This window comes from Saccostrea cucullata, unplaced genomic scaffold, assembly GCF_032062105.1.
Source record: "Saccostrea cucullata isolate Sc308-1 unplaced genomic scaffold, CSIRO_AGI_Scuc_v1 ctg907, whole genome shotgun sequence".
NCBI classification, from domain to species: domain Eukaryota; kingdom Metazoa; phylum Mollusca; class Bivalvia; order Ostreida; family Ostreidae; genus Saccostrea; species Saccostrea cuccullata.
Window position 1 is genome coordinate 480573 of NW_026935419.1, and position 26992 is coordinate 507564.

At 33.7% G+C, this 26992-nt stretch overlaps 1 protein-coding gene across 2 annotated transcripts; it reads right to left on the reverse strand.

Moving 5' to 3' along the window:
* LOC134242772 (uncharacterized) lies at window positions 1-26992 on the reverse strand. Of its 2 annotated transcripts, XM_062724898.1 has the most exons (30): window positions 26901-26992; window positions 26646-26720; window positions 25935-26065; window positions 25626-25776; window positions 25413-25442; window positions 24680-24810; window positions 24386-24536; window positions 24174-24203; window positions 23441-23571; window positions 23147-23297; window positions 22935-22964; window positions 22187-22317; window positions 21893-22043; window positions 21681-21710; window positions 7298-7428; window positions 7000-7156; window positions 6165-6295; window positions 5135-5282; window positions 4647-4754; window positions 4302-4543; window positions 3818-4134; window positions 3364-3662; window positions 3001-3203; window positions 2493-2685; window positions 2150-2365; window positions 2009-2029; window positions 1241-1468; window positions 905-934; window positions 569-799; window positions 1-384 (listed from the first exon to the last, which is right to left on the reverse strand). In XM_062724898.1, exons 1-30 carry the CDS (start codon window positions 26944-26946, stop codon window positions 86-88), a joined length of 4323 nt encoding a protein of 1440 aa, XP_062580882.1. In that variant the 5' UTR covers window positions 26947-26992; the 3' UTR covers window positions 1-85. The 2 variants fall into 2 exon arrangements, with proteins under 2 accessions (XP_062580882.1, XP_062580883.1); XM_062724899.1 differs by lacking the exons at window positions 24680-24810; window positions 25413-25442; window positions 25626-25776.

The window sequence follows — 26992 nt, forward strand, 5'->3', positions numbered from 1 at the left end:
TGACTTTGCTGAACACTTTATTTTGAATCTAAGTAAAGAATGAAGAACAGGAAGAAAACTGAAAAGAACAAGTTTCACTGTGTCTTCAGTTTAAAATAACTTGAGATTCTGGACACTTTTCGTCACAAAGCTTCTCCACTACGTACAGAGTGTTGGAGCGCATCTCAAACGAGGCACAACTTTTATGGGTATCCCCTGCACGGAGAGTGTGTGTTTTGCCATCCTTCTGTACCACAGCTTCCGACAAGCCATGTACTCTGTATTCGTTCAAACGCACGGTGAACTTGCATTTGCTGAGAGCACTAGAGGCAAAGTAACACTTGCCAGTCACCTTATAAACGATTTCACATTGCAAACTTCTCTCTTGCTTGATGTCACATTCGCCTGTTAGGAATAAAAATAAAAAGAATATTCAATTTCATGTTCAACATTCAAGAAGCAACTTTTGCGAAAACTGTATTTTTTTTTTATTACAAAACCATCCAATCATCCTCAATTGATATTATTCCTCAACCAATGAATTCACAAATATCATACTTCTGAACGAAATGTCGTCTTAAGAACTAACCGCAATCCGGAATGCTACAGAATTCCCACCGAGTGGCACTGGACGTTGTGTAGCACCAGGGGGCAGGTTCGTTATCGGGATTTCTACAAAAGTTACTTTGATCTGCCAATCTTTGGAAAGGATGACTGTGAGGTCTCTGTCGTCCCCACTCCTGGCATGCTTTGCCTGATTTCGTCGTGTTTTTGTAACCATTATATTTCAGTCCTCTCGGATCACCAGCATTGAGGCATTCTATATATTAGGAGTAAGTAATAAGAGTAAGGGCTAAAAAAGTTCATCTAATATTCTGCTGTTATCTTAAAAAAATACAAATTAGCACCAATAAAACAAACTTACCATCAACACTTACGACTGGTGTTGCACCCGCTGTGAATCAAAATAAAATTCATTATGCATTTAGTTAAAGTTATAATGCCATGATGATAAAATTATTTACAATGAAAACCATTCTTTTTCTAAGAGAACATAAAAAAAAGTATTTGTATTTTGATCGAATTTTTTTTTTTAACAATGAATAATAATTTCCACGATTTTAAAGCCCATATGCTCTACAGTATTTATAAACTATATTAAACATCAACATATATACGTATACGGTGAATAATGAAATAATAATAATCATAAAACATATCGAGAGAAACAATATGAAGGCCAGATTAACCGTTTACGTACGACAGACTGGGATATGGCAGTAGTCCCATCTCTTTTTGGGATCAGTGGTATAACACCACGCTGCCTTCTCATTGTCCGGATTTCTACAGTGGTTGTTGTCCAAGGTTTTCAGATAAGAATGCCCGTGTGGCGACTGAGAGGACCATTTCTGACACGTGTAGCCCAACTCTGTAGAGGACATGGTGCCTTGGTACCTCTTTCCAAGGGGATCATCATGAGCAAGACATTCTATAGGATGATAAGACTGTATCAGACAGGACATTCTGTGATAATGGGATTACATCAGACAGTCAAGACATTATATGATGATGATGATTATTACATCAGACAAGACATTCTGTGATAGACATTCTATGACGAATAAGATTATATCAGATGGACATTCTGTGACGATAGGGCATTTTATGATATTCTATGCTGGGATTATAGCAGAGAAGAAATTGTACGATGATGGGATTATAGCAGACAAGACGTTCTATGATAAAAAGATTATTTCAGACAAGACATTTTATGATAATGGGATTGAATCATTTTTTATGTTCTACATAGTATAGTGTAATATTTCAATTTAAATTTGTTTTCTCTGTAATATCTCTTTGAAAGTACCGGAATGTAAATTTCGTCAGCCGATAGGTCAGGAGCTAAAGAGACCTAATGTGCATGTAAATTTCGTGTGACTGAAATGAAAGTATAAGGAATTACTATTTTGCTGGTAGATGATTTATTGCTTATTGATTTTTATACAATGGACTAGAATCATACTCTTACCTGGGTCTGACGGGGGTGGTACTGCAATAAGGATAAGGAAAAAATCAAATCAGAACATTTTTACAGACAGCATATGCAGCAAATAAATCAAAATTTCCCAAAATATGTTTTTAGCATATTGTAAATTTATTTGCAGAATACCTGGAAGGTAACAGACAGAGAAGGTTCCTCTGCATGTCAGCGACACCCAGACGCCATCGCCGGAGATTCCGTATGTTGATCCATACTTACAGTCGGATGCAGTGGATCTAACATGCAGCACGGCTTTCGCATTAGGAACAGTACACACCACTTTATTCCCACTAGAAGACTCACACTTGATGTCTGTTTTCTCCCCAGTGCACGTGGGACTATCCTCTGGAAAAGGAATTATTAAAAATTATATTTTCTGTATGATACGCTATCAAAATTGTTGAAATCATTTGAAATATTTTAAAAATATTTTCAAAATGTTTATTATATTTTGCATAAAATTTATAGGTACCTAAGCAGCCATCTCCCCCGTCAGAAATATATCCCTCCTGACACAAACACGTCGGAGATCCATTGAACAGAGAACATGTCTGGTATTGTCCACACCTTGGTTTTGTAAGAATTGTCTTAAACCCTACACTACCGCCCTCCATCTTACACTGCTGTACTGTCGTACAATCCGAGGAGGTTAATGTTGCTCCCAGCTGAAACCAAGAAGATTTCGTGTAGGTCACAGTAAAATAGGCTACATTTCCTTTATCATTTTTTCTTCAAAGACTCTACTAGTTTTTAATAACGATACACTTTAATTAGGTTATATTGGCCACTGAGCCGACTGAAACCAAAAGTACAACGTGAGTTGGAACAATGTGTCATTGACTGAAAAATTGAAAAGCTCTACAACGTCATTCTATGATGTATTCCTAGTTAAAGTTAAATGTCACCAGTCATACAGGTAAGAACAATATTTTTGGAAAGTTTGTAATTTAAAATGGTAGACCAATGTTTTAATTGCTTACAGGATAATATTGAGAATCTGCTCCTTTACACCCACACTTTGACTTCTCAACACATTTGTTATCACTTAGGACGAACCCCTCCTTACAACGACATCCTTCTGTTGGAGGCTGATCGCAGTCTTTCTCAGAGTCTGGGTTTACACATGAAGCTGGACAGCCACTCATCTCAGAATCATACACCATATTTTCACCACAGGGCAATGCTAAACGGATAAAGGTACCTCATTATCTTATCTTCAAATGCCCGAAAACAAAAAGGTTTTCTAGATATTTTTAAATAGGTACATGTTTTGATAAATCATGTTCCCTTTATCTTCTTTCTTAAATCAAATTTCAATAAACGATTAATCTAAGGTTACATACGACAGAAATCAGTAGATCGCCACATAGCAACAATTCCCAAGTCGGCACAGTACTCGGCATAACCGCCGATACTCTGGCAGATCGTTCTCTTCCGCTGAGAGACTTCTGAGTAATATGTACAGAAATCAAATATACAGTTTTCAAACATTTCTTTACTTGTCGCGGGACTCTCATCTAAACAATCTTTGAATGGACTTTGGTCTTTCTTCTCTGGATTAAGAAAACCACATACTGTGCTATCCATTGCTTTTCTTCGCAGTTCTGGTGTGCATTTATTCGGTGGTTCATTTACCTCACAACTGCAAAAGAACATTAATTTCAAATGAACTACTATAGTAATCTAGAGATGGTTGAAAGAGATGCGGTGCTTTTTTCCCCTCAAGTTATTTTCACTTCAAATGGACGAATAATAATTCTAGATAGGCAACATTATAATTTAATATTTTGGAGGTACCTCTTATGTCTTTGGTCAGTATCATCTTTCACAGTATAACTGTTGCCAATCTTGATGAATTTTTTCGGGTCCCTATACACATCTATTCCATCTTTTGTACGGAAATCATCTTTCTTCCCGTTGCAGTCCCCACAAAGTCCTATCATACGACGTCCGAGACTTTTTGGAACAGTCACAGTGACTGCGCTCGAGCCGTCCCAAACGACAACCCCATCTCCATCGTTAGTACTGGCTATGACCTTGACTTTGTTACCGCTTCTAAAAATTCTGAACTCGCCACGTTTTGTGAAAGGTAGGAATATTCTTAATCCATTTAGCTGAAGAAATTTTTGGAATACTCTGAATTTTTATTTTTTAAATCAAACGTTACAATTTTTTATACTTTCTCGAGCATGAAATAATCAAAATACTAGTATCATCAAAATTTTGATATTATTCAAATTTTATAGCATTGCTGAGGACGCTTAATTCTTTTTCAACTTACATATACTTGGTGTTTCTTGTGCAGACGAATGGTGTTTTTTCCTAATTTGACGTCCACCAGCCTTGTATAGGACACAGAACGAGATCTGCCGCGGTATTCGTTCTTGACTTCCACGTTGAAGACGTTAGAATTGGTATTTTTGACTTTAGTCAGGGTGTATTTACAGTTACCCATGAAGTGTATCATCTGACCATCATAGGTTCTATAGTGAGGATCTCCAGAAGCTGAACAGGTACAGGTTTCTACAGTAATTAGTGGTTTAAATCGTTATTAACATGGAGTCTATTTGAATACCAACTTAATAATATCGAATTATAACAGTAAAGATTAAGAAAGAAGGATTACGGTAGCATCTCTTAACGCCGTCCCCTGTGTATCCCTTGTTACATCGACATTCTCCATTGATGCATCTTGCTTTTGAGTGACATTTCTTATGTCTTCCACAATTATTTCCTTTGCAAATAAAAATAAAATTATGATTTAATGTTTATCTATTTCAGGGAGGGGCAAACATAAAGTTCTTTTTTTTTCTAATTATACCTTTGGTAATATGGAGGTACAGAAAGGAAGTCGAAGACACTTTCTGATAGTGATACTATAAATCTTTCACAATATACGCGTAATGTTTTAAAGAGCCAATCTCTGCTAATACTTTTTTTTTTAGCATGATCATGATTTTTTCATGGTCTTCATAGCAACACAACAATAACATACTGATATACTTCGTTAATACTTAGGGTTATATGATGTTCTTAAAAAAATTAGCAATAGATTTCAAAAAAATAGATGACTTGACCTTTCTTCCTTTTGCTTCTTTCTTTTTTTTTTTTTACCTCTTTTAACGTTTGTCTTATAAATAGCAATCCTCCATCTTCCACCACACCCTTGGTTTCTGCGCCCACCACACGGCATTTTACACTGTGAGTTGGCAACCCTCTTCTTCCGGCGAAGAGAATTTCCACAGAAACATTCCACCCCATTCTGGGAAATTAAATTATTAAGTTACTTACTAAGTAATAATGTCCTACAAGTATTTAGCAAATGAAATCAACACTTTACCATATTATTTTTGTTGAATTGTGTAATACCAATTGCTAGGCCTTACTTTTTATACTGAATTTGACTACGGTTCTGTCAATTCATACGGCTTACGGCTGTTATGACCGGTTGACAGGGAATATATACCTCTTCCTAGTCACTTGACCCCCTTTCCAGAATTTACAAATGTCAGTGTTTTTGTTCTCTTTATATACTAAATTCAAAATTGTTATTTAAATTGTTTCAGATCGATCACTGGTCGTTATCTTCACCCTTTTCATTGCTTCCTTTCACTCACATACAAGTTTAACACTGATCCTACAGTTATTTGTATTTGGGTTCATCTATTTGTTAAACAATTTGATAATTTTTTTTCTTTTTACCAAAAACAACATTCTAGAGTCATATCGTCGTATTTATGTACACGGACAACTGAAATTCACCAAATATCATATGGAACGTCTGTGGAGGTGTTCTTTCTGGGTTTAAGGAAGTTTTTTATTTATTTTTAAAACAAGAACATTGTGTCAGATTATACGCTCCTGTTATTCTTTTTCAACACGATCAGCATCATATGTGCTTTGTAAAATAAAATGTCAGTGCATGAAGGTAAAATTGTTGTTACTATTGTATTTAAAGAGTGAAACAAAAATTGGTTCACCAAAATACCCCATTAATCAAATGCCGAATATTCTACACCATTTTAATGAAATAAAAAATGAAAGTCCTTGAAAATATTTTTTGATCATATACTCAGAGATATCTTAGTATTTCCATTACTACTATCTATCAAGATCTCTTTCTTTTTCTCTGATGTAAGCATACCTCTACTCCAGCGAATCTATTCCTTTTACGTTTACAAATTTTAATACATCTTTTGACTGTCATGCGTCTACTCCGCCTAAAAGCGCCACCTAGAGTCCTATACCAGCCGTCCTTGTAACATCCTACGAATCCTGAAATGAAATTCCAAGCATATTGTACATATATACATAAGTGTTGAGTTAATTCTAGTGGTGATTACTAGTAGCTTCTGCTACCATTCTGCATTTTGCTTGAATCAAAAACAATGACTATGCACAGTTAGTTGAAATTTGTGGAGGAGCTAATTCCAAAGTACTTTAATACTATGAACACAATAAGATCTGGTGGTCTTTTCACATTTTCAGAGCCTCTGCTTAAATAAAGGGTAATCAGTTTTATTGACTTAGAGTAACTAACCCCAAACATAAAGTGAAGATATAAAGCATTATTTGCCCTAGACATACTTTAGTTTCCTGTCAAATCGAATAATACCTTTTTCATTATTTGAAAAAAAAGCAAATCCAAACTGTTGATTTCTTTTTGTATATGATAATGGATAATCACTTTCAAGACATGATCTCAGAATGTACATGCATATCATTTTCAAAATTATTGATATTTCATCTAATTTGCAAACTTGTCTTTCAATTTAACAACAAATTAAAAAAAAAGAGACATGGTTTTTTTTAAAGGAATACAGTATGTGAAATAGATGTGTTTTTTAACAATGTGCATCTTTTTTTCCATTAAAGGTATCATCAGTTTATAGTACATATACCATCAATTTTTGCTCTTTCTTATATTTCTCTGTTTTGAATTTCAATCAATTAATAACTATAAATTCAACAGTATTCACCTGAGCCTGAGCTGCGGTATTTCGGGTTTCTGTAAATCAAGATCCTCCAGACGCCTCCACAAGCCTCGTTATTTCCCTTACATTTCATCCTGCATTCTTTCAATGGTTTTCGTTTCTTGAACCGCATGGAATTCCCACAGAAACACTCGTTACCAGCCTGCAATTTCAATCAAATCATTTTAAAATTAGAATATATACTTTATAACATTTTAGAAATTCATTATTAGTTTCAGCATATGGAATATTCTGTTGTTAAAATTCCTTTCTACAAGACGTTGAAACAAAAGGGAAAAACTACCTCAAGACCGTAAAATTGTTTTCTTTCTCTTTCACATCTTCGTCTACAGCGGCCAACTGTCATGTGTTTACCAAACGTCCGTTTTCCAGAAAGAACCCTTTTCCTAGAGTCCTGGTAGCAGCCAAGCATATCTGTAAGAAAATCATTATTTTTAGTCTTCGTAAAGTTTTATATTTCCAGCTCCTTTTCATTGAGTCCTATTAAGAGCTAAGCTTATCTTAAAGATAAGAGCTAAGCTTATCTAAAAGATAATTAAGATTCCTTGTTTACAGGTTCGGGAAAAACGTTTACAGACCATCACATTCATCAAACGACGGCTAGGCCTATCAATAATTCAACGTCAATTTGAAATGCCAGAAGCAAAAAAACAAAAAAGGTCAAAAAAACTTTCCAATTGAAAAGAAAAAATATGATAACTTTCTTAACCATAGGAGTCTTAATGTTTTTATGTGTAATTTCAACAGACTTGAGACATACGCAAGGTAGGGGAAATTCCAATTGCCATATTTAGCTTGGTTTATTGATTGCCAAATATTGCCAAATAACAGTAATTGCATTTTTTTTTTAAAAAGGCGGGGTTAAAGTTTATATGTGTTTCATTTTCTTTCATTACAAGTAATTTTCTGCAATACTTAACTGTTTTGTCATACTTCTGATTTAGATTTAAGAATTCACCACAACTACATATATGTGTACAAACTATCTTTTATTTTGTCAAACCTTGATGCTGCATTTGCATCGAGGAAAAAAGTATTGTTACCAATAGGCAGAAGATATATTATCACCATCAATGTTTAAGTAAAGTAAATATCTTACCCTTTCGCCTAATTTTTCCTTTGTCTGCAAAGAAATAATACAATATATTTAAAATTGTCAGAATTTTTTCAGGTTAAATATTATTGTAAATAAAGACGGTCACTGTTAATACGTTTGTAATCATATTTCCCTCTGAATACCAATTCAAAAATGTATCATCTATGGAAAAAAGGCAGTCCGACGGAATTCAACAATATATGCAAATAATTTCAATCAATTACTTACTATAATCTTAGTAGTACTCACCTGAGCTGCGGTATTTCGGGTTTCTGTAAATCAAGATCCTCCAGACGCCTCCACAAGCCTCGTTATTCCCCTTACATTTCATCCTGCATTCTTTCAATGGTTTTCGTTTCCTGAACCGCATGGAATTCCCACAGAAACACTCATTACCAGCCTGCAATTTAAAACAAATCATTTTAAAATTAGAATATATACTTTATAACGTTTTAGAAATTAATTTAGTAGTTTCAGCATATAATATTCTGTGGTTAAAATTTTTCTACAAGACGTTGAAACAATAAAGGGAAAAACTACCTCAAGACCGTAAAATTGTTTTCTTTCTCTTTCACATCTTCGAATACAGCGGCCGACTGTATTTTCATGTATTTACCAAACGTCCGTCCCAGAAAGAACCCTTTTCCTAAAATTCCTGGTAGTTTATTTAATACCTAGGAGCAGAGAAGAATATCTGTAAGAAAATCATTATTTTTAGTCTTCGTAAAGTTTTATATTTCCAGCTCCAATTTTTCCTGCGAGTCCCTCTAAGAGCTAACCTTATCTAAAAGATAATTAAGATTCCTTGTTTACAGGTTCGGGAAAAACTTTTACAGACCATCAGATTCATCAAACGACGACTAGGAATATCAATAATTCGACGTCAATTTGAAATGCCAGAAGCAAAAAAAAAAAAAAAAAAAAAAAAAAAATTGCAAAAAAGAAAAAAAATATGAAAACTTTCTTAACCATAGAAATCTTAATGTTTTTTTTTGTATACTACTTGAGTCATCGTTGCCATATATTTAGATAACAGTAATTGCTTTTTTTTTTAAAGGCGGGGATTAAAGTTTATGTGTTTCATTTTCTTTTATTACAAGTAATTTTCTGCAATACTTAACTGTTTTGTCATACTTCTGATTTAGATTTAAGAATTCACCACAACTACATGTATGTGTACAGAGTACAGACTATCTTATATTTTGTCAAACCTTGATGCTGCATTTGCATCGAGGAAAAAAGTATTGTTACCAATAGGCGGAAGATATATTATCACCATCAATGTTTAAGTAAAGTAAATATCTTACCCTTTCGCCTAATTTTTCCTTTGTCTGCAAAGAAATAATACAATATATTTAAAATTGTCAGAATTTTTTCAGGTTAAATATTATTGTAAATAAAGACGGTCACTGTTAATACGTTTGTAATCATATTTCCCTCTGAATACCAATTCAAAATATATCATCTATGTAAAAAAGGCAGTCCGACGGAATTCAACAATATATGCAAATAATTTCAATTAATTACTTACTATAATCTTAGTAGTACTCACCTGAGCTGCGGTATTTCGGGTTTCTGTAAATCAAGATCCTCCAGACGCCTCCACAAGCCTCGTTATTTCCCTTACATTTCATCCTGCATTCTTTCAATGGTTTTCGTTTCCTGAACCGCATGGAATTCCCACAGAAACACTCATTACCAGCCTGCAATTTAAAACAAATCATTTTAAAATTAGAATATATACTTTATAACGTTTTAGAAATTAATTAGTAGTTTCAGCATATGGAATATTCTGTGGTTAAAATTCCTTTCTACAAGACGTTGAAACAATAAAGGGAAAAACTACCTCAAGACCGTAAAATTGTTTTCTTTCTCTTTCACATCTTCGTCTACAGCGGCCGACTGTCATGTGTTTACCAAACGTCCGTCGTCCAGAAAGAACCCTTTTCCTAGAGTCCTGGTAGCAGCCAAGCATATCTGTAAGAAAATCATTATTTTTAGTCTTCGTAAAGTTTTATATTTCCAGCTCCTTTTCCTCGAGTCCCTCTAAGAGCTAACCTTATCTAAAAGATAATTAAGATTCCTTGTTTACAGGTTCGGGAAAAACTTTTACAGACCATCAGATTCATCAAACGACGACTAGGCCTTTCAATAATTCGACGTCAATTTGAAATGCCAGAAGCAAAAAAAAATGCAAAAAAAAAAAAGTATGAAAACTTTCTTAACCATAGAAGTCTAAATGTTTTTATGTGTAATTTCAACAGACTTGAGACATCGTTGCCATATATTTAGATAACAGTGATGGCATTTTGAAAAAAGGCTGGGGTTCAAGTTTATGTGTTTCGTTTTCTTTTATTTCAAATAATCTTCTGCATTAACTTAACTGTTTTGTCATACTTCTGATTTAGATTTAAGAATTCACCACAACTACATGTATGTGTACAGAGTACAGGCTTATATTTTGTCAAACCGTGATGCTGCATTTGCATCGAGGAAAAAAGTATTGTTACCAATAGGCGGAAGATATATAATCACCATCAATGTTTAAGTAAAGTAAATATCTTACCCTTTCGCCTAATTTTTCCTTTGTCTGCAAAGAAATAATACAATATATTTAAAACTGTCAGAATTTTTTTCTGGTTGAATATTATTGTAAATAAAGACAGTCAATGTTAATATGTTTGTAATCATATTTCCCCCTGAATACCAATTCAAAAATGTATCATGAATGGAAAAAAAGGTAGTCCGACGGAATTCAACAATACATGTATATGCAAATAATTTCAATTCATTACTTACTATAATCTTAGTAGTACTCACCTGAGCTGCGGAATTTCGGGTTTCTGTAAATCAAGATCCTCCAGATGCCTCCACAAGCCTCGTTATTTCCCTTACATTTCATCCTGCATTCTTTCAATGGTTTTCGTTTCTTGAACCGCATGGAATTCCCACAGAAACACTCGTTACCAGCCTGCAATTTATTAGTTTGAGCATGTGGAATATTCTGTGGTTAAAATTTCTTTCTACAAGACGTTGAAACAATACAGGGAAAGTTGGAATATTCTGTGGTTAAAATTCCTTTCTTTAAAAATTTGAAACAATAAGGGAGAAATACCTCAAGACCGTAAAATTGTTTTCTTTCTCTTTCACATCTTCGTCTACAGCGGCCGACTGTCATGTGTTTACCAAACGTCCGTCGTCCAGAAAGAACCCTTTTCCTAGAGTCCTGGTAGCAGCCAAGCATATCTGTAAGAAAATACTTATTTTTAGTTTTACATTTCCAGCTTCTTTTTCCTCGAGTCCTTCTAAGAGCTATGCTTATCTAAAAAGATAATTAAGATTCCTTGTATACAGGGACGGCAAAACTTTTACAGACCATCAGATTAATCAAACGACGGCTTGGCCTATCAATAATTCGACGTCAATTTGAAATGCCAGAAGCAAAAAAAAATGCAAAAAAGAAGAAATATGAAAACTTTCTTAACCATACAAGTCTTAATGTTTTTATATGTATGATTTCAACAGACTTGAGACATCATTGCCATATACGTAGATAACGGTAATTGTATTTTTAAAAAAAGGCCGGGGTTAAAGTTTAAGTGTTCCGTTTTCTTTTATTTCCAATAATAATTTGCATTAACTTAACTGTTTTGTCATACTTCTGATTTACATTTAAGAATTCACCACAACTACATGTATGTGTACAGAGAACAAACTATCTTTTATTTTGCCAAACCTTGATGCTGCATTTGCATCAAGGAAAAAAAGTATTGTTACCAATAGGCGGAAGATATATAATCACCATCAATGTTTAAGTAAAGTAAATATCTTACCCTTTCGCCTAATTTTTCCTTTGTCTGCAAAGAAATAATACAATATATTTAAAATTGTCAGAATTTTTTAGGTTAAATATTATTGTAAATAAAGACGGTCACTGTTAATATGTTTGTAATCATATTTCCCCCTGAATACCAATTCAAAAATGTATCATCTATGGAAAAAAAGGCAGTCCGACGGAATTCAACAATATTTGCAAAGAATTTCAATTAATTACTTACTATAATCTTAGTAGTACTCACCTGAGCTGCGGAATTTCGGGTTTCTGTAAATCAAGATCCTCCAGACGCCTCCACAAGCCTCGTTATTTCCCTTACATTTCATCCTGCATTCTTTCAATGGTTTTCGTTTCTTGAACCGCATGGAATTCCCACAGAAACACTCGTTACCAGCCTGCAATTTCAATCAAATCATTTCAAAGTAAGAATATATACTTTATAACGTTTTAGAAATTCATTATTAGTTTCAGCATATGGAATATTCTGTGGTTAAAATTCCTTTCTACAAGACGTTGAAACAATAAAGGGAAAAACTACCTCAAGACCGTAAAATTGTTTTCTTTCTCTTTCACATCTTCGTCTACAGCGGCCGACTGTCATGTGTTTACCAAACGTCCGTCGTCCAGAAAGAACCCTTTTCCTAGAGTCCTGGTAGCAGCCAAGCATATCTGTAAGAAAATCATTATTTTTAGTCTTCGTAAAGTTTTATATTCCCAGCTCCTTTTCATTGAGTCCTTCTAAGAGCTAACCTTATCTAAAAGATAATTAAGATTCCTTGTTTACAGGTTCGGGAAAAACTTTTACAGACCATCAGATTCATCAAACGACGGCTCGGCCTATCAATATTTCAACGTCAATTTGAAATGCCAGAAGCAAAAAAAAAATGCAAAAAAGAAAAAATATGAAAACTTTCTTCACCATACAAGTCTTAAATTTTATGTGTATGATTTCAACAGACTTGAGACATCGTTGCCATATATTTAGGTAACAGTAATTGCATTTTTAAAAAAGGCCGGGATTAAAGTTTATGTGTTCCGTTTTCTTTTATTACAAATAATCTTCTGCAACTTAACTGTTTTCTCATACTTCTGATTTAAATGTAAGAATTCACCACAACTACATGTATGTGTACAGATTATCTTATATTTTGTCAAACCTTGATGCTGCATTTGCATCGAGGAAAAAAGTATTGTTACCAATAGGCGGAAGATATATAATCACCATCAATGTTTAAGTAAAGTAAATATCTTACCCTTTCGCCTAATTTTTCCTTTGTCTGCAAAGAAATAATACAATATATTTAAAATTGTCAGAATTTTTTCTGGTTAAAAAACGGTCACTGTTAATACGTTTGTAATCATATTTCCCTCTGAATACCAATTCAAAAATATATCATCTATAGAAAAAAAGGCACTTCGACGGAATTCAACAATATTTGCAAATAATTTCAATCAATTACTTACTATAATCTTAGTAGTACTCACCTGAGCTGCGGAATTTCGGGTTTCTGTAAATCAAGATCCTCCAGACGCCTCCACAAGCCTCGTTATTTCCCTTACATTTCATCCTGCATTCTTTCAAAGGTTTTCGTTTCTTGAACCGCATGGAATTCCCACAGAAACACTCATTACCAGCCTGCAATTTAAAACAAATCATTTCAAAGTTAGAATACATATTTTATAACGTTTTAAAAATTCATCATTAGTTTCAGCATATGGAATATTCTGTGGTTAAAATTCCTTTCTACAAGACGTTGAAACAATAAAGGGAAAAACTACCTCAAGACCGTAAAATTGTTTTCTTTCTCTTTCACATCTTCGTCTACAGCGGCCGACTGTCATGTGTTTACCAAACGTCCGTCGTCCAGAAAGAACCCTTTTCCTTGAGTCCTGGTAGCAGCCAAGCATATCTGTAAGAAAATCATTATTTGTAGTCTTCGTAAAGTTTTATATTTCCAGCTCCTTTTCATTGAGTCCTCGAGTCCTTTTAAGAGCTAAGCTTATCTAAAAGATAATTAAGATTTCTTGTTTACAGGTTCGGGAAAAACGTTTACAGACCAGCAGATTCATCAAACGACGGCTCGGCCTATCAATAATTCGACGTCAATTTGAAATGCCAGAAGCAAAAAAAAAAAAGAAAAAAAAAAGAAAACTTTCTTCATCATAGAAGTCTTAAATTTTTATGTGTATGATTTCAACAGACTTGAGACATCGTTGCCATATATTTAGGTAACAGTAAGTGCATTTTTAAAAAAGGCCGGGATTAAAGTTTATGTGTTCCGTTTTCTATTATTACAAATAATCTTCTGCAACTTAACTGTTTTCTCATACTTCTGATTTAAGTTTAAGAATTCACCACAACTACATGTATGTGTACAGACTATCTTTTATTTTGCCAAACCTTGATGCTGCATTTGCATCGAGGAAAAAAGTATTGTTACCAACAGGCGGAAGATATATAATCACCATCAATGTTTAAGTAAAGTAAATATCTTACCCTTTAGCCTAATTTTCGCTTTGTCTGCAAAGAAATAATACAATATATTTGAAATTGTCAGAATTTTGTCAGGTTAAATATTATTGTAAATAAAGACGGTCACTGTTAATACGTTTGTAATCATATTTCCCTCTGAATACCAATTCAAAAATGTATCATCTATGTAAAAAAAGGCAGTCCGACGGAATTCAACAATATATGCAAATAATTTCAATCAATTACTTACTATAATCTTAGTAGTACTCACCTGAGCTGCGGAATTTCGGGTTTCTGTAAATCAAGATCCTCCAGACGCCTCCACAAGCCTCGGTATTTCCCTTACATTTCATCCTGCATTCTTTCAATGGCTTTCGTTTCCTGAACCGCATGGAATTCCCACAGAAACACTCATTACCAGCCTGCAATTTAAAACAAATCATTTTAAAATTAGAATATATACTTTATAACGTTTTAGAAATTAATTAGTAGTTTCAGCATATGGAATATTCTGTGGTTAAAATTCCTATCTACAAGACATTGAAACAATAAAGGGAAAAACTACCTCAAGACCGTAAAATTGTTTTCTTTCTCTTTCACATCTTCGTCTACAGCGGCCGACTGTCATGTGTTTACCAAACGTCCGTCGTCCAGAAAGAACCCTTTTCCTAGAGTCCTGGTAGCAGCCAAGCATATCTGTAAGAAAATTCATTATTTTTAGGCTCCGTAAAGTTTTATATTTCCAGCTTCTTTTTTCCTCGAGTTCTTCTAACAGCTATACTTATCTAAAAGATAGTTAAGATTCCTTTTATACAGGTTCGGGAAAAACTTTTACAGACCATCAGATTCATCAAACGACGACTAGGCCTATCAATAATTCGACGTCAATTTGAAATGCCAGAAGCCAGAAAAAAAAACAAAAAAGAAAAAAATATGAAAACTTTCTTAACCATAGAAGTCTTAATGTTTTTATGTGTATACTACTTGAGACATCGTTGTCATATATTTAGATAACAGTAATTGCATTTTTTTAAAAAGGCGGGGGTTAAAGTTTATGTGTTTCATTTTCTTTCATTACAAGTAATTTTCTGCAATACTTAACTGTTTTGTCATACTTCTGATTTAAGTTTAAGAATTCACCACAACTACATGTATGTGTACAGAGTACAAACTATCTTTTATTTTGTCAAACCTTGATGCTGCATTTGCATCGAGGAAAAAAGTATTGTTACCAACAGGCGGAAGATATATAATCACCATCAATGTTTAAGTAAAGTAATATCTTACCCTTTCGCCTAATTTTTCCTTTGTCTGCAAAGAAATAATACACAATATATTTAAAATTGTCAGAATTTTTTCAGGTTAAATTTATATTATTGTAAATAATGACGGTCACTGTTAATATGTTTGTAATCATATTTCCCCCTGAATACCAATTCAAAAATGTATCATCTATGGAAAAAAGGCAATCCGACGGAATTCAACAATATATATGCAACGGTTGACAGTTGACACTTTCCATATGATCTACTATGGACTGGGGACACTGACCCTAATCACAGCTATAAATGTGAAACTAACCCTAATCAGCTATAAATGCGAAACTAACCCTAATCACAGCTATAAATGCGACACTAACCCTAATCACAGTTATTTATACAAGACTAACCCTAATCACAGCTTTTAATAAGAGACTAACCCTAATTACAGCTATAAATGTGAGACTAACCCTAATCACATTACAGTTATGTATGCGAGACTAACCAACTGTCAACTGTCCCCGGTCGACAGTAGAAATGGTTAAATGTCAACTGTCAACTGTCCCCGGTTGACAGTAGAAATGGTTAAATGTCAACTGTCAACCGTCCCTGGTCGACAGTAGAAATGGTTAAATGTCAACTGTCAACTGTCCCCGGTCGACAGTAGAAATGGTTAAATGTCAACTGTTCCCAGTTGACAGTAGAAATGGTTAAATGTCAACTGTTCCCGGTTGACAGTAGAACCGAATCACCACTTTTATACATAAAGCTTCCGCACAGGGACTACATACCCTTATATTGGAGTTGACCCATAATTTCAATCAATTACTCACTATAATCTTAGTAGTACTCACCTGAGCTGCGATATTTCGGGTTTCTGTAAATCAAGATCCTCCAGACGCCTCCACAAGCCTCGTTATTTCCCTTACATTTCATCCTGCATTCTTTCAATGGTTTTCGTTTCTTGTACCGCATGGAATTCCCACAGAAACACTCGTTACCAGCCTGCAATTGAAAATAAATCATTTTGAAATTTAAATATCAACATTATTACGCTTTAGAAATCCACTATTATTTTCAACACGTAGAATATGCTGTGGTTCAAATTCCTTTTTTTTTAAGACATTGAAGCAATAAGGGATAAAACTACCTCAAGACCGTAAAATTGTTTTCTTTCTCTTTCACATCTTCGTCTACAGCGGCCAACTGTCATGTGTTTACCGAACGTCCGTCGTCCAGAAAGAACCCTTTTCCTTGAGTCCTGGTAGCAGCCAACCATATCTATATGAAAATTCATTATCATTAGGCTCTGTAAATTCTTCTATTTTCATCTTCTAATTTTCCCAGAGCCCTTCTAACAGCTACTCTTATTTAAAAGATAATTAAGATTCCTTATTGTACTGGTTCCGGAAAAGACAGTTTCACTCAATTGTGTTTTTAATAATTTTATACAAAAGGTTACGCAAAAACGAGCTTCGAATAGCCAGAATTGTCTTGTCACATTATCAGGAAAATTTATGGATATAAAAAAATGTTTCTAAGCCATCATATTCACCATCAGAAAACTAGATCTATAAGTTATTCGACCTGCCAAGTTAAGATGCCGAGAGAAGAAATGGAAAGGAAAAAATATGAAAACTTTGAGCTTTTGTGTATGATTTCTACAGATTTGAGACAAATTTGGCATACCTCAGGATAACAATATTTGCATTTTAAAAAAGGACCCGGAATTAAAGTTAACGTACTCCATTTTCTTTTATTAAAAATAATCATTTGTAACTTCACAGTTTTCTCGTTCTTCTGATTAAAATTTAAGAATTCACAAGGATCATATGTACAGGTATTTTGTCGAACCTTTCTGCTGCAATAGCATCCAGGGAAAACGTATTGTTACCAATAGGCAGAAGCAATATGACCACCATCAATATTTTATTCATATAAATATCTTACCCTTTCGTCTAATTTTCCCTTTTCCCTTGCCTGCAAAAAAATAATACAATTTATTAACATTCGTAAGAATCTTTTTTCAGGTAAAATATTATTTTAAATAAAGGCAGTCACTGTTAATACGTTTGTTATCAAGTTTCCCCCTATGAAAATCAATGCAAAAGTGTATCATCAATATCTTAAAAAAGCAGTCCGACAGAATTCAACAATACAATGTATATGCAAATAATTTCAATCAATTAGTTACTATAATCTTAGTAGTACTCACCTGAGCTGCGGTATTTCGGGTTTCTGTAAATCAAGATCCTCCAGGCACCTCCACAAGCCTCGTTATTTCCCTTACATTTCATCCTGCATTCTTTCAATGGTTTTCGTTTCTTGAACCGCATGGAATTCCCACAGAAACACTCGTTACCAGCCTGCAATTGAAAATAAATCATTTTGAAATTCAAATATCAACTTTATTACGCTTTAGAAATTCATTATTATTTTCAACACGTAGAATATTCTGTGGTTAAAATTCCTGTTGAAACAATAAGGGATAAAACTACCTCAAGACCGTAAAATTGTCTTCTTTCTCTTTCACATCTTCGTCTACAGCGGCCGACTGTCATGTGTCTACCAAAGGTCCGTCGACCAGAAAGAACCCTTTTCCTTGAGTCCTGGTAGCAGCCAAGCATATCTGGAAGAAAATTCATTGTTATTAGGCTCTGTTAATTCTTATATTTTCAGCTTCAAATTTTCCCCGAGTCCTTCTAACAGCTATACGCTTATTTAAAAGATAATTAAGATTCCTTATTTTACTGGTTCGGGAAAAAATGTTTCCAGGCCATCATATTCACCAACAGAAAACTAGATCTATAAGTTATTCGACCTGCCAAGTTAAGATGCCAAGAAAAGAAATGCAAGGAAAAAACTAGAGGTACTGTGAGGAATGAGCTCACTAAATGATACCCCCCGCCTCCCATATGAATATAATGGCAGTGTCCATGTTTTGCTCTGGAAAATCCAAAATATATGTCAGATCAAAAAGCAAAATAGGAGGTGCACAATGGCAATATGTAATGAAGATTCTGTGAAAGTTTCATTAAATTTCCTTCAGTGGTATGAGAGGAGTTGAGGATAAGAGATGGGTACCCAAAAGCGTAACAGACAGACGGACGGACGGACGAAAATACCGATTACTATATACCCTCCCACTTTTCAAGCGGGGGGGGGGGGTATAAATATGAAAACTTTGAGCTTTTGTTTATGATTTCAACAGACTTGAGACAAATTTGGCATACATCAGGATAAATATTTGCATTTTAAAAAAAGGACCCGGTTTAAAGTTTACATGCTCCGTTTTCTTTTATCAAAAATAATCATTTGTAACTTCACAGTTTTCTCGTACTTCTGATTAAAATTTAACAATTCACAAGGATCATATGTACAGGCTATCTCATATTTTGTCGAACCTTTGTGCTGCAATTGCATCCAGGCAAAAACGTATTGTTACCAATGGGCGGAAGCAATATGACCACCATCAATATTTTATTCATGTATATATCTTACCCTTTCGTCTTATTTTCCCTTTTCCCTTGCCTGCAAAAAAATAATACAATTTATTAACATTCGAAAGAATTTTTTTCAGGTAAAATATTATTGTAAATAAAGACAGTCAGAGTAAATACGTTTGTTATCAAGTTTCCCCCTATGAAAATCAATGCAAAAGTGTATCATCAATATCTTAAAAAAGCAGTCCGACAGAATTCAACAATACAATGTATATGCAAATAATTTCAATTGATTACTTACTATAATCTTAGTAGTACTCACCTGAGCTGCGGTATTTCGGGTTTCTGTAAATCAAGATCCTCCAGGCACCTCCACAAGCCTCGTTATTTCCCTTACATTTCATCCTGCATTCTTTCAATGGTTTTCGTTTCTTGTACCGCATGGAATTCCCACAGAAACACGAGTTACCAGCCTGCAATTGAAAATAAATCATTTTGAAATTTAGATATCAACTTTATTATGCTTTAGAAATTCACTATTATTTTCAACACGTAGAATATTCTGTGGTTAAAATTCCTGTTGAAACAATAAGGGATAAAACTACCTCAAGACCGTAAAATCTTTTTCTTTCTCTTTCACATCTTCGTCTACAGCGGCCGACTGTCATGTGTCTACCAAAGGTCCGTCGACCAGAAAGAACCCTTTTCCTTGAGTCCTGGTAGCAGCCAAGCATATCTGGAAGAAAATTCATTGTTATTAGGCTCTGTTAATTCTTATATTTTCAGCTTCAAATTTTCCCCGAGTCCTTCTAACAGCTATACGCTTATTTAAAAGATAATTAAGATTCCTTATTTTACTGGTTCGGGAAAAAATGTTTCCAGGCCATCATATTCACCAACAGAAAACTAGATCTGTAAGTTATTCGATCTGCCAAGATAAGATGCCAAGAGAAGAAATGCAAGGAAAAAAATATGAAAACTTTGAACTCTTATAAATGATTTCAACAGACTTGAGACAAATTTGGCATACATCAGGATAACAATATTTGCATTTTAAAAAAAAGGACCCGGTTTAAAATTTACATGCTCCGTTTTCTTTTATGAAAAAATAATAATTTGTAACTTCACAGTCTTCTCGTACTTCTGATTAAAATTTAACAATTCACAAGGATCATATGTACAGACTATCTCATATTTTGTCGAACCTTTGTGCTGCAATTGCATCCAGGCAAAACCGTATTGTTACCAATGGGCGGAAGCTATATAACCACCATCAACATTATATTCATGTAAATATCTTACCCTTTCGTCTAATTTTCCCTTTTCCCTTGCCTGCAAAAAAATAATACAATTTATTAACATTCGTAAGAATTTTTTTCTGGTAAAATATTATTGTAAATAAAGACAGTCACTGTTAATACGTTTGTTTCCCCCTATGAAAATCAATGTAAAAGTGTATCATCAATATCTTAAAAAAGCAGTCCGACAGAATTCAACAATACAATGTATTTGCAAATAATTTCAATTAATTACTTACTATAATCGTAGTAGTACTCACCCGAGCTGCGGTATTTCGGGTTTCTGTAAATCAAGATCCTCCAGGCGCCTCCACAAGCCTCGTTATTTCCCTTACATTTCATCCTGCATTCTTTCAATGGTTTTCGTTTCTTGTACCGCATGGAATTCCCACAGAAACACGAGTTACCAGCCTGCAATTTAAAATAAATCATTTTGAAATTAAAGCATCAACTTTATTACGCTTTAGAAATTCACTATTATTTTCAACACGTAGAATATTCTGTGGTTAAAATTCCTGTTGAAACAATAAGGGATAAAACTACCTCAAGACCGTAAAATTGTCTTCTTTCTCTTTCACATCTTCGTCTACAGCGGCCGACTGTCATGTGTTTACCAAACGTTCGTCGTCCAGAAAGAACCCTTTTCCTTGAGTCCTGGTAGCAGCCAACCATATCTGTAAGAAAATAAAAACCCGTAGTTCTTAGTCTATATAACAAAATTTTCATCTTCTTTTCTGCGGGTCTTAGTAACAGCAAATCTAATCTGAAATAAAGGTAAGCTTTGTCACATGTTAACTCATACATTTTTACAGGTTGGTAGAGACCAACACATTCACCCACCAATAGGCTGGTATCAACTTCAACATCGCAATAATATGATCCCTTTGAACTAAAACGCCAGGATAAAATTGCGAAGGTGATGAAAATGGGTAATCTTCCAAAGTTCTACATATCCTGTTGATTTCGTTGAATTCTAAAAGACTTCAGACAAAATACCTAACAGCGATTGAAAAATAGGGTGTAGAAAGATCATTTGCTTTTAATAAAAGTTCTCTACAAACTCCTACAAACGCAGGGTTTCCTCATACTTCTATCTTAAATTTACCAATTGTATTTACTAGACAGAAAAAATATTACATTTTTTGTGTCTTATATTTTGCAAAATTTCTTAAGCTGCAAATGCATAGAGGAAAATGTACTGTAACAATTGGGCGAAAGTAATATCAAATACAATCAACACTCAATTCAAGTAAATAGCTTACCTTTTCTTCTGATGTTCCCTTTTCTTTTGCCTGAAAAAAAAATAGAATAACGTTTCTTTGAATATTTTTTTCCTCAGGGATTTGCAAATCTAAAAATGTTTTGCCCCAAAACCAATGTAAAATTTGAATCATCAACAAAAAAAATCAATCAATTCCAAAAGTATACAGATATAATTTTTTATTTCAACAAATTAAATAAAAGGAGTACTCACCTGAGCTGCGGTATTTCGGGTTTCTGTAAATTAAGATCCTCCAGGCACCTCCACAAGCCTCGTTATTTCCCTTACATTTCATCCTGCATTCTTTCAATGGTTTTCGTTTCTTGTACCGCATGGAATTCCCACAGAAACACGCGTTACCAGCCTGCAATTGAAAATAAATCATTTTGAAATTAAAATATCAACTTTATTACGCTTTAGAAATTTAGAATTCATTTCAATACATGGAATATTCTGTGGTTAAAATTCCTTTCTTTAAGACGTTGAAACAATAAGGGATAAAACTACCTCAAGACCGTAAAATCGTTTTCTTTCTCTTTCACATCTTCGTCTACAGCGGCCGACTGTCATGTGTCTACCAGACGTCCGTCGACCAGAAAGAACCCTTTTCCTTGAGTCCTGGTAGCAGCCAAGCATATCTATAAGAAAATAAAATCCGGTAGTTCTTAGTCTATATAACTAAATTTTTATCTTCTTTTCTGTGGGTCTTGGTACTAAACAGCCAATCTAATCTTAAATAAAGGTAAGCTTTGTCACATGTTAATTCATACATTTTTACAGGTTGGTAGAGACCAACACATTCAACCACCAATAGGCTGGTATCAACTTCAACATCGCAATAATATGATCCCTTTGAACTAAAACGCCAGGATAAAATTGCGAAGGAGATGAAAATGGGTAATCTTCCAAAGTTCTACATATCCTGTTGATTTCATTGAATTTTAAAAGATTTAAGACAAAATCAGATATCAGAATACTTAACAGCGGTTGAAAAATAGGGTATTGAAAGATCGTTTATTACGTTTTCTTTTTATTAAAGTTCTCTACAAACTCCTACAAACGTTGGGTTTCCTCATACTTCTATCTTAAATTTACCAAATATGTTTACTAGACAGAAAAAAAATAATACATTTTTTGTTGTCTTATATTTTGTAAAATTTCTTAAGCTGCAAACGCATAGAGGAAAATGCATTGTAACAATTGGGCGAAAGTAATATCAAATACCATCAACATTTAATTTAAGTAAATAGCTTACCTTTTCTTCTGATGTTCCCTTTTCTTTTGCCTGAAAAAAAAATTGAATAACGTTTCTTTGAATATTTTTTTCCTCAGGGATTTGCAAATCTAAAAATGTTTTGCCCCAAAACCAATGTAAAATTTGAATCATCAACAAAAAAAATCAATCAATTCTAAAAGTATACAGATATAATTTTTTATTTCAACAAATTAAATAAAAGGAGTACTCACCTGAGCTGCGGTATTTCGGGTTTCTGTAAATTAAGATCCTCCAGGCACCTCCACAAGCCTCGTTATTTCCCTTACATTTCATCCTGCATTCTTTCAATGGTTTTCGTTTCTTGTACCGCATGGAATTCCCACAGAAACACGCGTTACCAGCCTGCAATTGAAAATAAATCATTTTGAAATTAAAATATCAACTTTATTACGCTTTAGAAATTTAGAATTCATTTCAATACATGGAATATTCTGTGGTTAAAATTCCTTTCTTTAAGACGTTGAAACAATAAGGGATAAAACTACCTCAAGACCGTAAAATCGTTTTCTTTCTCTTTCACATCTTCGTCTACAGCGGCCGACTGTCATGTGTCTACCAGACGTCCGTCGACCAGAAAGAACCCTTTTCCTTGAGTCCTGGTAGCAGCCAACCATATCTGTAAGAAAATAAAAACCCGTAGTTCTTAGTCTATATAACAAAATTTTCTGTGGGTCTTGGTAACAGCCAATCTAATCTGAAATAGAGGTAAGCTTTGTCACATGTTAATTCATACATTTTTACAGGTTGGTAGAGACCAACACATTCACCCACCAATAGGCTGGTATCAACTTCAACATCGCAATACTATGATCCCTTTGAACTAAAACGCCAGGATAAAATTGCGAAGGAGATGAAAATGGGTAATCTTCCAAAGTTCTACATATCCTGTTGATTTCATTGAATTTTAAAAGATTTAAGACAAAATCAGATATCAGAATACTTAACAGCGGTTGAAAAATAGGGTATAGAAAGATCGTTTATTACGTTTTCTTTTTATTAAAGTTCTCTACAAACTCCTACAAACGTTGGGTTTCCTCATACTTCTATCTTAAATTTACCAAATATGTTTACTAGACAGAAAAAAAATAATACATTTTTTGTTGTCTTACATTTTGTAAAATTTCTTAAGCTGCAAACGCATAGAGGAAAATGCATTGTAACAATTGGGCGAAAGTAATATCAAATACCATCAACATTTAATTTAAGTAAATAGCTTACCTTTTCTTCTGATGTTCCCTTTTCTTTTGCCTGAAAAAAAAATTGAATAACGTTTCTTTGAATATTTTTTTCCTCAGGGATTTGCAAATCTAAAAATGTTTTGCCCCAAAACCAATGTAAAATTTGAATCATCAACAAAAAAAATCAATCAATTCCAAAAGTATACAGATATAATTTTTTATTTCAACAAATTAAATAAAAGGAGTACTCACCTGAGCTGCGATATTTCGGGTTTCTGTAAATTAAGATCCTCCAGGCACCTCCACAAGCCTCGTTATTTCCCTTACATTTCATCCTGCATTCTTTCAATGGTTTTCGTTTCTTGTACCGCATGGAATTCCCACAGAAACATGCGTTACCAGCCTGCAATTGAAAATAAATCATTTTGAAATTAAAATATCAACTTTATTACGCTTTAGAAATTTAGAATTCATTTCAATACATGGAATATTCTGTGGTTAAAATTCCTTTCTTTAAGACGTTGAAACAATAAGGGATAAAACTACCTCAAGACCGTAAAATCGTTTTCTTTCTCTTTCACATCTTCGTCTACAGCGGCCGACTGTCATGTGTCTACCAGACGTCCGTCGACCAGAAAGAACCCTTTTCCTTGAGTCCTGGTAGCAGCCAACCATATCTGTAAGAAAATAAAAACCCGTAGTTCTTAGTCTATATAACAAAATTTTCTGTGGGTCTTGGTAACAGCCAATCTAATCTTAAATAAAGGTAAGCTTTGTCACATGTTAATTCATACATTTTTACAGGTTGGTAGAGACCAACACATTCACCCACCAATAGGCTGGTATCAACTTCAACATCGCAATACTATGATCCCTTTGAACTAAAACGCCAGGATAAAATTGCGAAGGAGATGAAAATGGGTAATCTTCCAAAGTTCTACATATCCTGTTGATTTCATTGAATTTTAAACGATTTAAGACAAAATCAGATATCAGAATACTTAACAGCGGTTGAAAAATAGGGTATTGAAAGATCGTTTATTACGTTTTCTTTTTATTAAAGTTCTCTACAAACTCCTACAAACGTTGGGTTTCCTCATACTTCTATCTTAAATTTACCAAATATGTTTACTAGACAGAAAAAAAATAATACATTTTTTGTTGTCTTATATTTTGTAAAATTTCTTAAGCTGCAAACGCATAGAGGAAAATGCATTGTAACAATTGGGCGAAAGTAATATCAAATACCATCAACATTTAATTTAAGTAAATTGCTTACCTTTTCTTCTGATGTTCCCTTTTCTTTTGCCTGAAAAAAAAATAGAATAACGTTTCTTTGAATATTTTTTTTCTTGAGGGATTTGTAAATCTAAATAGGCTTTTGCCCGAAAACCAATTTAAAATTTGAATCATCAACAAAAAAATCAATCAATTACCAAAGTATATAGATATTTTTTACTTCAACAAATTAAATAAAAAGAGTACTCACCACCTGAGCTGCGGTATTTCGGATTTCTGTAAACCAAGATCCTCCAGGCGCCTCCACAAGCCTCGTTATTTCCCTTACATTTCATCCTGCATTCTTTCAATGGTTTTCGTTTCTTGTACCGCATAGAATTCCCACAGAAACACTCATTGCCAGCCTGAATTATTTTATGTAAATTGATCCAACAATATCTTTTTATCATTATCACTTTTATCAGTGATGCTGGTAAGATTCATGACTTGATTTTTAAACACGGAAATTTTATTTGCTCTTTTGTAAAACCAATAAATATTAGGGACAATAACAGTTAACTACCTCAAGACCATAAAATCGTTTCCTTTCTTTCTCACATCTTTGTCTACAGCGACCAACTGTCATGTAGTTGCCGTGTGTCCGTCGTCCGTTCAGGACCCTATTCCTTGAATCTTCGTAGCAGCCGAGCATATCTAAAACAGGAAATGTCTATGTCGTCATAGTTTGTAAATATGATATCAATTAACTGAATTGGTATTCTTTGAAAGTGAAGTTTCTTTCGGCATATCTTCAGATAACATTTGAATCCCTTTCGAATCTTAGGTTTAAAGAAAAATGCATTTTTTTAAAAATCTTAATACTCCTAAATGTGGTCAAGATTTGTTGTGAATAAGTTTCTGTACATTGAATTTTTGTGAGCATTCTTTTTAATTGTCTTAATTCATGCATAATTAATTAACTGGTTAGGTATTTACACATAATCCTTCGATCCTACTATAATTATCTTCAAATAAATTATATTTTTTATCTAAATAATAAATTATCAATTAATAGATTTACTTTTCTTTTCAAATTAAATTCCAATTGTTTTCAAAAGCCGGTATGCACAACCTCTATTTTTTTTTTACCAAACGACGACGGATATTGCACCCAATTCTCATTTTTCCGACCAGCAAAGGGGTTTACCCATCTCCAATTCCGTTTTATTGAAAAGACCAGAAAAAATATTTTTAAAAATTTAAACTAATCTAACTTCAACCAAAAGCGTATTACCTCTTCTTGTGACCGTGGCTTTATTTCTGGACCTTCTTCTCCCGCCATTTCTCCAAAAGCGGAGCCCTGCGGCGTCTTTGTACAAAAAAGTAAGAGAGAACATTAAATTTAAGATAGTGATACACATTATCACTTTCCTTAATCTAAGAATTTGCAGTTGAATTTGAAATTATGGTCATTAAATATAATGTGAAAATGCTAAAAACAGAGAAATAGAAATCACAATTTAACTTTTTTAAGTTATGCAACAAGTACCTTCCAAATAAACTGCCAATAGTAACACCAGCAGTACCCTCCACATACTGACAAGTGGAACTGGTGAAGTGGGGTATGTTTTCTGTATATTT